General features: G+C 45.8%; 1 protein-coding gene across 7 annotated transcripts in view; it reads right to left on the bottom strand.

Moving 5' to 3' along the window:
- Positions 1 to 15,408, bottom strand: part of LOC115158478 (disabled homolog 1) — a 268,501-nt gene that overhangs the window by 21,286 nt on the left and 231,807 nt on the right. For 5 of the 7 annotated variants that reach the window (XR_003868675.1, XM_029707465.1, XM_029707464.1 and 2 more), the window contains exons 6-9: positions 3,825 to 3,944; positions 3,648 to 3,686; positions 3,267 to 3,329; positions 976 to 1,029 (exon numbers count right to left, since the gene is read on the bottom strand). Coding sequence is in view for 6 of the 7 variants with exons in the window: in XM_029707465.1 (XP_029563325.1) it covers positions 976 to 1,029; positions 3,267 to 3,329; positions 3,648 to 3,686; positions 3,825 to 3,944 (276 nt within the window). In the remaining variant the exon portion in view is untranslated. The remainder of the gene's footprint in view (positions 1 to 975; positions 1,030 to 3,266; positions 3,330 to 3,647; positions 3,687 to 3,824; positions 3,945 to 15,408) is intronic. The other 2 variants (XM_029707468.1, XM_029707470.1) reach the window with 2 other exon arrangements.

Raw genomic sequence — 15,408 nt, 5'->3', positions numbered from 1 at the left:
CACACAGGGTCAAGGACTCAGGAGATTGAAGTAGTACTTGTCTGCTTTATGTGTGTGTGTGTGAGAGAGAGAGAGTGAGTGAGTGTGTGTGTTATGTGTGTGTGTGTGGCTGTGTGTTATTGGTTTATTATTGGTTAATAGCATTGAGAGACAGAAGGTGACAGACTAAATAACCGTGATGCATATGGTTTAGACAGAGGTTTCAGACCCTACTGGCTATAGCACCATACACACCAGACACACACAGGTATGTATCAAACACAAAGCCAATAGCTGTCAGTGTTGTGGGGTGGTTAAGGAGAGCAGTACGGCTGTGGGATCTCACTGGTAAATACTATAAGCCTCAAAAGCAACACAAGACAAAACCGACAGCCATAACCCATACCGTCTGATTACGACAGTGCACAGTGCACAGTGTTTGTGTGTGTGTGTGTGTGTGTGTGTGTGTGTGTGTGTGTGTGTGTGTGTGTGTGTGTGTGTGTGTGTGTTCTGCAGTGTGAGCTAGGAGAGACCAGGGGGAGTATAGGAGGAAGGGGGCAGATTTTGAGAAAGTTGTACACAGACAGTGAGGCTCACGCCCTACTGTTAGAATGGGTTTTTTAGACAGGTGTCAGAGATGGAGTAGTTGTAACAGGTGTAGAATAGCTACTATAGTGGTTCTGAGGATGGAGTTATTAGCTAATGAAACAGAGAGTATGTCAGATCATGTTTGTTCGTTCACCAGCAGACCACAGCCAGCCATGCATCACCACGACACCACACTGCATGCAATGCACACACACACACACACACACACCTGCCACTACACTGCATGCAACCAGCACCTAGCACAGAGCAAACCCTACCCAAACCCCCTCCTATCCACATACACTCCGACCAGCACCACCACAAAGCCACACCACAGAGTATCCACAGGACACACCATAGCACCAAGGGGGACACAAGGGGGGGACAGGCACACATTGCTGGACTCACTGGGTGTCTCTTGGGGACGTCATATACCCCCTCCTTCTGTTGGCTGGTCGGAACCTGGACAACCAACCAATCACCACAAAGCCCACCAATCACACGTTAGCTTTTGTTACCACGACAACCTTCATTTTTAATGTACCAGAAAGTACCAATTGTAGTAAATACCAAAGCAGTACAAGACTATAAAATAAAGCCTTACAGCCAAATATAGAGAGACTAAAGCCTGGACATTATTGTCCCTTATAGCTTGCATCTGAGGGTGTGTGTGCGTGTGTGTGCGCATGTGCGTGCATGCATTCGTGCGAGAGAGAGAGAGAATGAGTGATGTAATCTGTATTCAAATCAATGAGTTGAGGCTTCATTTAGAGTATCAGTCTGATGTATGAACAGCTCTCTCTCCCAGCTAAGTCCCCCTCTTCTCCCTCTCCAATAAAGTGGATCAATGTGGTCTTACCACAGAGAGAGACATGTAATAAACTGGTCTGTCTGTCTGTCTGTGGCTTTGTCTCAAATGACACCACATTCATCATGTAGTGCACTACTCTTGGCCACTACTCTTGGCCACTACTGTGTGGACTTTTGAGACAGACAGACAGATTGACACAGGACAATGTCTCTATATGTTTTATTTGCGTTTTGTTCTATTGACTGATGATTGATTGTCCCTGAAGTGTAAGACTATCAAACTAATCCACCTGATTGATCTGTTGTGAATGGAAACGTCAATAAAAACCTGATGGGCCAAAAATGTCTGTCTGTCATAACAGTCTGACTACCACAGATAACTACAACCGCCTGAGTACTCTCTCCATCTCTCCTCCCTCCATCTCTCCTCCGTCTTTCCTAATCCCTCTCTCTCCTCTTCTCGTTCTCTTGTTTATTTCCTCTCTCATCCTTCTTCATCTCTCCATCTCTCTGGTTGTTCATTTCCAGAGGCAGACATCTTTATTCATCTGTTGGTTCCTCTGTTGCACGATTCTAACACGTCTTCTTGCGTGTGTGTGTTTGTGTGCGTGTGTGTTAGAGCGTGCTCTATTTTCATTCTATTATTTTTAAAGATCAAACAAGAGCCTGGTGATTAATCTCTCTTTCCCACTCCCTCCTTCATCTCCTCAGAAAAAGAGGGAGGAAGGGGAAGGAGGAGGGGCCTTACTCATGCGTGTGTGTTAATTTTTCTCTCAGGTTTCAGTGGTGGGTCTGTCAGTAGTGAAGCTGTAGGTGAGGGGTCGTTCCACCTCAAAAACAAAAAAGAGGATTTTGACACCCATCATCTCAGATTGTTCTGAAATGTGTTGTTGTTGTTAAAAACAGATAACATTAGCATTCCTGCAACATTATTTTGTTGAAATATAATTTGATCTCTGAGAAATTAAGGTAATTTGATTGCACCCAAATTGGCCATTTAAATGTATAGGATTAATATAATATTTAATAAATATAGTACCTAACATCCGATTTGGACCAAACTTTTTTCTAACAATGAGTTAAACATGAGGAATCCAAAGAAATGGTCAAAAGCCACTCACGTACATCCCACATCCCACGGCAATTCCACCACAACAACAAATATATTGTTACACTCGTCGATGGAAGGTACGGACCAAGGTGCAGCGTGGTAGGCGTACATCATACTTTATTAGATGAACACCGAAAACAAAACAAATACAAACGTAACGTTCAGTAGGGCTACCCAGCACAGTACCAAAAACAAGATCCCACAAACTAAGGTGGGAAAAAGGCTGCCTAAGTATGATCCCCAATCAGAGACAACGATAGACAGCTGCCTCTGATTGGGAACCATACCCGGCAAACAAAGAAATAGAAAAACTAGAATACCCACCCAAATCACACCCTGACCTAACAAAATAGAGAAATAAAAAGGCTCTCTAAGGTCAGGGTGTGACATATATAGTATCAGTTCTCTGTCTGACAAGTAGTATGGAGCTACTCAATGTTAGTATTTTTTGGGGCCCAAATTGGATGATAGATTTATTGAATATTATATCAATCCTATACATTTAAATGGCAAATTCTGGTGCAATCAAATGACCTTAATTACCTTAAAATCTAATTATATTTCAACAAAATAACATTGCAGGAATACTAATGTTATCTTTTTCGAAATACGGAAACAATTTCAGAACAATCTGAGATGGCTTGTTGAAATGGCTTGTTGAAATGACATGGAATGACCCTGAGGGTATTCTCAAATCATCTCTATCCCATTGGAACCCTGCTCCTATCACTCACACAACTCCACCAATCAGATCCAAGCAGAGAGGAGAGGCTTGTACCTGATAAATGCTCTCTTCTGATTGGTCGCGGATGGGCTCGTGTCCTGCCTCAAACACAATGTACTACAACACAGGCAGCAGGGAGAGGAGAGGAGGAATAAAGAGAAAAATAGGAAATAGGAATTGAAGAAAAAGGACAGGCTGAGAATATGATGCAAAGATGTGATTGCTCAGACAGAATCATCTGTAGGTCCCGCCCGCAAGCAATCCCAGAAAACTTCACACACACCTCCATTCATCTGACAAGAATCCTGGGACTCCCCCACAATTCCCCACAGACACAGATAAACAGGGAAGGAGATTGAAAGAAGCATTAAAAAGAAACATACTGATTGGATAGACAGCATTAGAGAAGCATTCTGATTGGTGTTTAGAAGTTACCTGGTAGACAGGATCCTCCAAATCTTCCTCCAGAATAGTCTGAAGACATAGGGATGGATGGATGGAGAGGGGGAGAAAGGAGAGAGGGAAGAAGATCAGTGTAGTTGACAGATAGAGGCAGCAGCACCAACAATAATCAGATAGTAAACATTGTGTGTATTGTGTGTGTGTGTGTACCTGGTACACAGCCTGTTCACACTGTTTGTCCTTCTGGGCTTTCTTCTCCATCTCCTCTCTCTGTTTGATCTGATAGATGAGCTGGAACAGGTCCCGAAGGTCCAGGATCACTGGCTCTGCCTGAGAGGGGGAGAGGAAGTAAAACACTTATATACAGTTGAAGTTGGAAGTTTACATACACTTAGGTTGGAGTCATTAAAACTCGTTTTTCAGCCACTCCACAAATTTCTTGTTAACAAACTATAGTTTTGGGAAGTCGGTTAGGACATCTACTTTGTGCACGTCACAAGTAATTTTTCCAACAATTGTTTACAGCCAGATTATTTCACTTCTAATTCACTGTATCACAATTCCAGTGGGTCAGACGTTTACATACACTAAGTTGACTGTGCCTTTAAACAGCTTGGAAAATTCCAGAAAATGATGTCATTACTTTAGAAGCTTCTGACAGGCTAATTGACATAATTTGAGTCAATTGGAGGTGTACCTGTGGATGTATTTCAAACTCAGTGCCTCTTTGCTTGACATGGGAAAATCAAAATAAATCAGCCAAGACCTGGTTCATCAAGTCTGGTTCATCATTGGGAGCAATTTCCAAACGCCTGAAGGTACCACGTTCATCTGTACAAACAATCATACCGCTCAGGAAGGAGACGCGTTCTGTCTCCTAGAGATGAAAGTACTCTGGTACGAAAAGTGCAAATCAATCCCAGAACAACAGCAAAGGACCTTGTGAAGATGCTGGAGGAAACAGGTACAAAAGTATCTATATCCACAGTAAAACGAGTCCTATATCGACATAATCTGAAAGGCCGCTCAGAAAGGAAGAAGCCACTGCTCCAAAACCGCCTTAAAAAAGCCAGACTACGGTTCCAACTGCACATGGGGACAAAGATCATGCTTTTTGGACAAATGTCCTATGGCCTGATGAAACAAAAATAGAACTGTTTGGCCATAATGACCATCTTTATGTTTGGAGGAAAAAGGGGGAGGCTTGCAAGCCGAAGAACATCATCCCAACCGTGAAGCACGGGGGTGGCAGCATCATGTTGTGGGGGTGCGTTGTTGCAGGAGGGACTCGTGCACTTCACAAAATAGATGGCATCATGAGGGAGGAATATTATGTGGATATATTGAAGCAACATCTCAAGACATCAGTCAGGAAGTTAAAGATTGTACATTTGGAAGACCCATTTGCGACCAATGACCCCAAGCATATTTCCAAAGTTGTGGCAAAATGGCTTAAGGACAACAAAGTCAAGGTATTGGAGTGGCCATCACAAAGCCCTACAGAAAATTTGTGGGCAGAACTGAAAAAGTGTATGCGAGCAAGGAGGCCTACAAACCTGACTCAGTATCACCAGCTCTATCAGGAGGAATGGGCCAAAATTCTTATTGTGGGAAGCTCGTGGAAGGCTACCCGAAAAGTTTGACCCAAGTTAAACAATTTAAAGGCAATGCTACCAAATACTAATTGAATGTATGTAAACTTCTGACCCACTGGGAATGTGATGAAAGAAATAAAAGCTGAAATAAATAATTCTCTCTCCTATTATTCTGACATTTCACATTCTTAAAATAAAGTGGTGATCCTAACTGACCTAAAACAGGGAATGTTTACTAGGATTAAATGTCAGGAATTGTGGAAAACTGAGTTTAAATGTATTTGGCTAAGGTGTATGTAAACTTCCGACTTCAACGGTATCTCTGTGGTTAACACAACACAAACGCAAGCACGCATATATACAGGCAGAGATACCCTCACACACAAATACACAAGCATATGAGCACACACACAAATGCACAAACACATCAACTCACATCCACAGTGTAATACAGCATTTACTGTCCTTTGACACACACAGGCTTTAAGGGGTGAGACTGGGGAACAATGAAATATAGAACATATTTAATATTTGATTGAGGCCTAACAGGGAGTTCAGACAGTGTTTGGAGAACTACATGGACATCCCCAGTATAGTGTTGGGTTCCTACTTCCTACCACGTCTGAACTCTGATCCAGTCTTATTTAAATCATGTAGTGTGTCTGACCTCTCCCTCCTCTCATTCAGACCAACTCTCATCCCTTTCTCTTCTCTTTCATCATTTCTTTCTTTCCTCTCTCTGTCAGTTCCACTGCTCCCTCTCTCGTCTCGCTCTCGTCTCTCTCTCTCTCTCTCGTCTCTATATAATAAGGAATGAACAGAGAGACATATCTGTCTTGTCATCTCTGTATTCTCAGAAAACACTGCAGGTACTGAACTCTTGGCAACCTCAGAGGAATACATGGCAGCTTGCTGGATTGTGTGTGTCAAAGGGCTGCAGGTCAGTTCCTGGGAGGATGGATGGGTTGGTAGAGACAGTGACACACACTCACACTCATCAATATGGCATCTAAGAGCAGAGAGACGGCCTCAGATGAAACACAGACAAAACACAAGACACAGACACAAATAATGTCAGTTAAACCAGAAGTAAAATCCAGAGTAATTTGGTCAGCTGGGTGACTTCTGGGCCTATACGTGTCTGAAAATCGAAAGCTCCGGCAGATTACGAAGTCTCAATCCTTGCAAAAGAAAACTCTCAGCCAAAGCTGCCCCCGCCCCCCCTTCCGATCCGTGTGGACACATGCCCAAAGTACTCGAAGTGAAGCAGTTTAAGCACCGCCTTCCCCCAATCCTGTTATGTCCATATTAGGGATGTGACAAATGGGAAAAAAAGTATGTTAAAAAGATAAGGAAAATTCATACAATTCCACATGAATTCACAATGCAGATGGCCTATATCGTCCCTCCCATGGAGAGAGAGAGATAAGATGATCAATTATGCTGCTGCTGCTTTTGCTTTTCCCGACAGTGGTCATAGAGCTTGACGCTCCGTGTGGGAAGTTTTTAGGACATTTCTAGACTAATCAATGGAAGATGGAATTAAAATCACAGAACTAAAAGTTAAATAAGAAGGACAGGCTACAACACTAAGAGCCCACAGGTAGGCTGCTACAGTACATAATCATCTGAATGTAGTTGTTGTTATTTACTGTAAGGGGAGAAAGCGCACAGTTAAAGTTATGTAGTCTCAAATAGCTTAGCTAATGTTAGCTCGCTAGCGCATCAGATAAGAAACTGAAAACCACGTACCACCGCAAAACTGAAAGCACGTACCACCACATTTAATCATGGCAAGGTGACTGGAAACATGGCCGAATACAAACAGTGTCTTTATTCCCTCCGTAAGGCAATCAAACAAGCAAAGCATCAGTATACAGACAAAGTGGAGTCGCAATTCAACGGCTCAAACAGAAGACGGATGTGGCAGGGTCTACAGACAATCACCGATTACAAAAAGAAAACCAGCCCCGTGGCAGACATCAACGTCTTGCTTCCAGACAAATTAAACAACTTCTTTGCGCACTTTGAGGACAATACAGTGCCACCGACGTGGCCCGCTACCAAAGACTGTGGGCTCTCCTTCTCCGTGGACATTAGTAAAACATTTAAACGTGTTAACCCTTGCAAGGCTGCCGGCCTAGATGGCACCCCTAGACCCAACCTCAGAGCTTGCGCAGACCAGCTGGCTGGTGTGTTTACGGACATATTCAATCAATCCCTATCCCAGTCTGCTGTCTCCATATGCTTCAAGATAGCCACCATTGTTCCTGTTCCCAAGAAAGCTAAGGTAATTGAACTAAATGACTACCGCCCCGTAGCACTCAGTTCTGTCATCATGAAGTGCTTTGAAAGACTAGTCAAGGATCATATCACCTCCATCCTACCTGTCACCCTAGACCCACTCCAATTTGCTTACTTCCCCAATAGGTCCACAGACGATGCAATCGCCATCACACTGCCCACTACCCTATCCCATCTGGACAAGAGGAATACCTATGTAAGAATGCTGTTCATTGACTATAGCCCAGCATTCAACACCATAGTACCCTCCAAGCTCACCATTAAGCTCGAGGCCCTGGGTCTGAACCCCGCTCTGTGCAATTGGGTCCTGGACTTGCTGACTGGCCGCCCCCAAGTGGTGAAGGTAGGAAACAACATCTACACTTCATTGATCCTCAACACGGGGGCCCCACAAGGGTTTGTGCTCAGCCCCCCCTGTACCCATGTACCCATGTTTACCCATGACTGTGTGGCCATGCACGCCTCTAACTCAATCATCAAGTTTGCAGACGACACTACAGTAGAAGGCTTGATTACCAACAACGACAAGACTGCCGACCGGGAGTCTGTCGGCAGTCTCACTCAGTGTCAGCAGAACAAAATATATGATCGTGGACTTCAGGAAACAGCAAAGGGAGCACCCCCCATCCACATCAACAGGACAGCAGTGGAGAAGGTGGAAAGTTTTAAGTTCCTCGGTGTACATAACGCCGAAAAACTGAAATGGTCCACGCACACAGACAGTGTGGTGAAGAAGGCGCAACAGCGCCTCTTCAACTTCAGGAGGCTGAAAACCTTAACTAACGTTTACAGATGCACAATTGAGAGCATCCTGTCGGGCTGTATCACCACCTGGTACGGCAACTGCACCGCCCACAACCACAGGGCTCTCCAGAGGCCTACAACACCTGATGTTACAGGAAGGCAAAAAATATCATCAAGGACAATAACCACCAGAGCCACTGCCTGTTCACCCCGCTTCCATCCAGAAGGCGAGGTCAGTACAGGTGCATCAAAGCTGGGACAGAGAGATTGAAAAACAGCTTCTATCTCAAGGCCATCAGATAGAGAGGTGGCTGCCTACAGACTTGATAACATTGGCCACTTTAATAAATGGAACACTTGTCACTTTAATTATGCCACTTTAAAGAATGTTTACATATCTCACATTACTCTTCTCATATGTACAGTGGGGCAAAAAAGTATTTAGTCAGCCGCCAATTGTGCAAGTTCTCCCACTTAAAAAGATGAGAGAGGCCTGTAATTTTCATCATAGGTACACGTCAACTATGACAGACAAAATGAGAAAAAAAATCCAGAAAATCACATTGTAGAATTTTTTATTAATTTATTTGCTATCGATTGCATCTTAGGCATATATTTTATACTTACATATTCTTATCCCATTCCTTTACTAGATTGTATTAGGTTTTGTTGTGGAATTGTTAGATATTACCTGTTAGATACTGCTGCACTGTCGGAACTAGAAGTACAAGCATTTCGCTACACTCGCAATAACATCTGCTAACCATGTGTATGTGACCAATAAAATTTGATTTGATTTGAGATCACAAATAACTAGCAATAAGTTAGTCTACCAGTGTGAGTCGACTTGGTTGTGATGTGCAATTCGTGAACGATTCGTTGTTTTTGAACAACTCTTTTTACTGACTCGAGTCATGATTCTTTTTCCAAGTAACTCATTCATTTTAGTCGTTCATTTGACCTGCTGACCGCAATTCATTTTATAGCAGGATTAATACGCGCTCCATAGAGAAGAAGACACTGTATACCTGCTAATAAAGGACTATAAACGGCCCAGTGCAGTACTTTTGTAAGAAAAAAACTAAACAAAAAACATGAATATATATTTTTAAATTCAGATTTTTCAGGGGGTGCTGCAGCCCCCTCTACTTCCCACGGCTATTGCTGCTACAGTTCGGAAATTATATGTGCTTATCTCCCTCGCAGCAGTCGAGTCATTCTGCCAAGAATCGTTCACAAATCTAGTACGGTTGCGGATGCAACTAGACCTCGTTTCAAATGTATCAATAAATAATCTCATTTGTATGGCTAGCAATCACAAATGTATATTGTTTAATGCACACTTTTATAAGTCTCATTCACAAACGACTATGGAGAACAAAAATCACGACTCATTCAAGTTTTCAGTTCATCACTCACTGGTAAGGAGTCCTGTGGGCTCTGGGCGCTACTGGATTAAATGAATGAAATGAGTCGAAAGATTAAACATTTTACTGAATGAGTTGAAAAGATCTGAGTCAGTAAAAAGAGCCGAAACTCACTGCACGGCCCCTCCCTGCTCCCCTCATCACTCACACCGCACAGCCCCTCCCTGCTCCCCTCATCACTCACACTGCACGGCCCCTCCCTGCTCCCCTCATCACTCACACTGCACGGCCCCTCCCTGCTCCCCTCATCACTCACACTGCACGGCCCCTCCCTGCTCCCCTCATCACTCACACCGCACGGCCCCTCCCTGCTCCCCTCATCACTCACACCGCACGGCCCCTCCCTGCTCCCCTCATCACTCACACCGCACGGCCCCTCCCTGCTCCCCTCATCACTCACACCGCACGGCCCCTCCCTGCTCCCCTCATCACTCACACCGCACAGCCCCTCCCTGCTCCCCTCATCACTCACACTGCACGGCCCCTCCCTGCTCCCCTCATCACTCACACCGCACAGCCCCTCCCTGCTCCCCTCATCACTCACACCGCACGGCCCCTCCCTGCTCCCCTCATCACTCACACTGCACGGCCCCTCCCTGCTCCCCTCATCACTCACACCGCACAGCCCCTCCCTGCTCCCCTCATCACTCCCACCGCACAGCCCCTCCCTGCTCCCCTCATCACTCACACCGCACAGCCCCTCCCTGCTCCCCTCATCACTCACACCGCACAGCCCCTCCCTGCTCCCCTCATCACTCACACTGCACAGCCCCTCCCTGCTCCCCTCATCACTCACACTGCACGGCCCCTCCCTGCTCCCCTCATCACTCACACCGCACGGCCCCTCCCTGCTCCCCTCATCACTCACACCGCACAGCCCCTCCCTGCTCCCCTCATCACTCACACTGCACAGCCCCTCCCTGCTCCCCTCATCACTCACACTGCACGGCCCCTCCCTGCTCCCCTCATCACTCACACCGCACAGCCCCTCCCTGCTCCCCTCATCACTCACACCGCACGGCCCCTCCCTGCTCCCCTCATCACTCACACTGCACGGCCCCTCCCTGCTCCCCTCATCACTCACACTGCACAGCCCCTCCCTGCTCCCCTCATCACTCACACTGCACAGCCCCTCCCTGCTCCCCTCATCACTCACACAGCACGGCCCCTCCCTGCTCCCCTCATCACTCACACCGCACGGCCCCTCCCTGCTCCCCTCATCACTCACACCGCACGGCCCCTCCCTGCTCCCCTCATCACTCACACCGCACAGCCCCTCCCTGCTCCCCTCATCACTCACACCGCACAGCCCCTCCCTGCTCCCCTCATCACTCACACCGCACAGCCCCTCCCTGCTCCCCTCATCACTCACACCGCACAGCCCCTCCCTGCTCCCCTCATCACTCACACCGCACAGCCCCTCCCTGCTCCCCTCATCACTCATACCGCACGGCCCCTCCCTGCTCCCCTCATCACTCACACTGCACAGCCCCTCCCTGCTCTCCTCATCACTCATACTGCACGGCCCCTCCCTGCTCCCCTCATCACTCACACTGCACAGCCCCTCCCTGCTCTCCTCATCACTCATACTGCACAGCCCCTCCCTGCTCCCCTCATCACGGTCTGGAGATGGCATAGCCTAATACAGAAGCATGTCAGTTCTATATATTCCTAAATAAATGATTTCCTCTGTTTGCACTGAACTGACATGTATGATTGTTGTTGATGCTCCGATGTTCAGATGAAGGGAATTAAATAGTCTATAATGCGCACCACACGGCGCTCAACTTAAACTGCAGTTTGTAGCTTACTGTAGCTGCTGGAAAAGTCATTCAAAGCCTATACTTTATCACTCAGGACATGATAACTTTCCAGTGTGCTGCTATTTTTGCCATTTAATGTTGTTAATAAAACAAAATCAGACAACCCATTGTATAATAGTTGACCTATTTACCTAGTAATTTACATTCAGTGGTGACCCATCATTCAGGGCAGGTGTGGCAGAGCCCCGCCTGTTTTAAGCCCTACCCGTTAAGCAAAAAAAATAATGCTTTCTGTGGTGGAGGGGCAGCCAGCGAAAGTAGAGTGTAGGCGTTGGGAATTTTCTCTAGTTGCGCCATGATTGGCTCAGTGTTCTGTCACTCATGGGGACACTACGTCACCGAAGAATCTTCAGGGAGAGCTAGGCAGTTCAAGCCCCCTTGGGTGCTGCCATTGATTTACATTAGAAGTGCCTATCCAAAAAGGCTCAAGGTCCTTGGCCACAGGTAAAAAGACATCAAATCACATTATATCTACTGTAGCTTTGATTGGACTGATCATGTCAAAGTCATACTTTCAAAATCTTAGCAACAAATGTACTGTAGACAAGCAGTCATCATCATGAATCACGTTAACAATCTACTGGCAAATTCTTTTCAATTCTTGTCATATGAAGAGAAATTATAGATAGAACGTCTCGGTGATCATCGGCCATTAGACATTACACAAGTCGGGAATCACAAATTCCACAATGAGGAAGGAATCAATGGCTCAGAGGCTAACTGCGATGCAAAGTAATCACTATTTTGCTTCCCCTGCCTGCTATTCGGTGGAGAGGGTGTGTGGTCCAAGTCTGGGTTTAAGGATTTAAAACATCTGTCTGAAAGGGTCTCTTTTACAAGCATAATAGGATTAACATTCACAATCAACACCAAGGGCCAGAAATGGTTGAATCCATTGGCCATGCTGTCAATCCAGCATGACTTCTGCCGGGTTCAAAACAACTGGGAACACAGAACTTGGAACCGAGAAATCGCAGACTTCGGTGCATTCAAGACAATTGGGAACTCTGGAGAAAAAAAACGAGCTCCGACTGGGAAAATACACTTTGAACACTCATCTAACTCGGCATTCCAAGTTGGGAACTCGGTCGGGTCTCTTTCTAGAGCTCCGACTTTCTGACCTGAAGATCACTGACATCATGATTTGACCTGTTGTTTTTTCCAGAGTTCCCAGTTGTCTTGAAAGCCCCATAAATCCAAACCAAAAATAGGCCTCTCTCTTGTATGCTGCTGCATAAATGATGTAATAAGCCAGGGATATATGTATACTGTAGCTAAGAAAGTAAAACTAAGTGTATGTTGTGTAGTAAGCTGTTAGTAGCCCATGTCTCACCCTAAGAATTTGGTCCCTCTCCCCCTCAGAACATAGCCTACTGTTCTGACTTGGTGGTGCACATGTAGCCTATAGCCAGTTTTAGAGAAATGTCATCATCGAATATTGTAAAAGCTTTCATTGTCTGCTTATATGCCCCCGTTATTTATCCTACGTTTCTGACTTGGTGTACAGGGAGAATACTGTAAGAACGGCCCATGTTCTGAATTCTGTCGCTATCCATTTCAAAAGTGCTGAACAAAAAGGCATATTGTCCATCTGAGTTCACTCATTAATGTCTTAATTACGGCTTAACTCTTATCCGCTCATCCTTCCCTTACGCCATAGTTTGTACATCTTAATTGTTATATTGTTTATATAGGTCTCTGTCATTAGTAGGCAATGTTTAGGCAATGTTGGAATGATGCATATCTATGTTTTGCTTACTTTGTGAATTATAATTAGCTCATGTCCTTTTCCTCACGATGAAGGGATACTATAATGTTGTTGTGTCTGTAACCATGTTTGCCAGTGAAAGTTCAGTAACAGACCCATGTAATTCCAGTTGATATTACGAGGGTTGTTTTGTTTGCGCAATGCGCTTGTCTGTATGTCGTTATAGGCCTATATTCTATAAAAGTGGATCCTCGTGATTGTATTTTCATTCCTTTTAGACCATGTAAGCCTAATGAAATACTTCAAATGGTAGGCTAAAGTTAGGGGGGGGGGGGGGTCTTGGTGAGAACGTGCTGTGGGATTATATAAAATACTATTTGAAGTGGTAGGGTTCCAGATGTTTTCAGAAGATTGGCAGAGACTCTGCCAGGACAGAGAATTTGGACTGGGGTGAGCGGGAGCTGCCCTCCTGTAGGGGTGGGAGGGCCAAGAGACCATAGGTGGCCGAACGGAGTGCTCGGGTTGGGGTGTAGGGTTTGAGCATAGCCTGAAGGTAGGGAGGGTGTCACGCCCTGACCTTAGAGATCCCTTTTATTCTCCATTTGGTTAGGTCAGGGTGTGATTAGGGTGGGAAATCTATGTTTTCTATTTCTTTGTTGGCCGGGTATGGTTCTCAATCAGAGGCAGCTGTCTATCGTTGTCTCTGATTGGGGATCATACTTAGGCAGCCTTTTTCCACCTTTAGTTTGTGTGATCTTGTTTTTGGTACTGTGCTGTATGCCCTACTGAACGTTACGTTTTCGTTTTGTATTTATTTTGGTTTTGTTTCGGTGTTCATCTAATAAAGAAAGATGTACTCTTACCACGCTGCACCTTGGTCTAATTCTTCCCTCAACGAACGTAACAGAAGATCCTACCACAAACGGACCAAGCAGCGTGGCCAGGAGGAGCAGACATCCTGGACATGGGAGGATATCTTGGACGGAAAGGGATCCTGGACGTTGGAGGAGATCCAGGCAGGAATGGATCACCTTCCATGGAAGCAGACGGAGGCAGCGAGGGAGGATCAACGGCGACTCCGAAGTTCACGACCACGACGGAAGCCCGAGAGGCAGCCCGCACACGGGGTGGACGGCGGAGCCGAGGTGTGAACCAGAGCCAGTCAGGGAGTCGAGTGGGGAACTCGACGAAAGATTCCAGAGAGAGGTGTTGGCATTGAGAGCGCTGCAGAGCGGGCGTGCTGAGGAGCGTGCCACAGGATGTTTTTGTGCTGGTCAAGGGCAGTCAAGTCTGGAGTGAACCAAGGGCTATATCTGTTCTTAGTTCTAAATTTTTTGAATGGGGCATGCTTATTTAAGATGGTGAGGAAAGCACATTTAAAGAATAACCAGGCATCCTCTACTGACAGGATGAGGACAATGTCCTTCCAAGATACCCGAGCCAGGTCGATTAGAAAGGCCTGCTCACTGAAGTGTTTTAAGGAGCGTTTGACAGTGATAAGGGGTGGTCGTTTGACCGCGGACCCATTACGGACGCAGGCAATGAGGCAGTGATCGCTGTGATCCTGGTTGAAGACAGCAGAGGTGTATTTAGAGGGCAGGTTGGTCAGGATGATATCTATGAGGGTGCCCGTGTTAATGGATTTAGGGTTGTACCGGGTAGGTTCCTTGATGATTTGTGTGAGATTGAGGGCATCTAGCTTAGATTGTAGGACGGCCGGGGTGTTAAGCATATCCCAGTTTAGGTCACCTAACAGTACGAACTCTGAGGATAAATGGAGGCAATAAATTCACATATGGTGTCCAGGGCACAGCTGGGGGCTGAGGGGGGTCTATAACAAGCGGCAACAGTGAGAGACTTATTTCTGGAAAGGTGGATTTTTAAAAGTAGAAGCTCGAACTGTTTGGGCACAGACCTGATAGCATGACAGAACTCTGCAGGCTAGCTCTGCAGTAGATTGCAACTCCGCCCCCTTTGGCAGTTCTATCTTGGCGGAAAATGTTGTAGTTGGGGATGGAAATTTCTGAATTTTTGGTGGCCTTCCTAAGCTAGGATTCAGACACGGCTAGGACATCAGTGTTGGCGGAGTGTGCTAAAGCAGTGAATAAAACAAACTTAGGGAGGAGGCTTCTAATGTTAACATGCATGAAACCAAGGCTTTAATGGTTACAGAAGTCATAGGTCCTCTAGAAG

Source organism: Salmo trutta, chromosome 22, assembly GCF_901001165.1.
Source record: "Salmo trutta chromosome 22, fSalTru1.1, whole genome shotgun sequence".
NCBI classification, from domain to species: domain Eukaryota; kingdom Metazoa; phylum Chordata; class Actinopteri; order Salmoniformes; family Salmonidae; genus Salmo; species Salmo trutta.
This window is presented reverse-complemented; position numbering and strand designations above follow the sequence as displayed.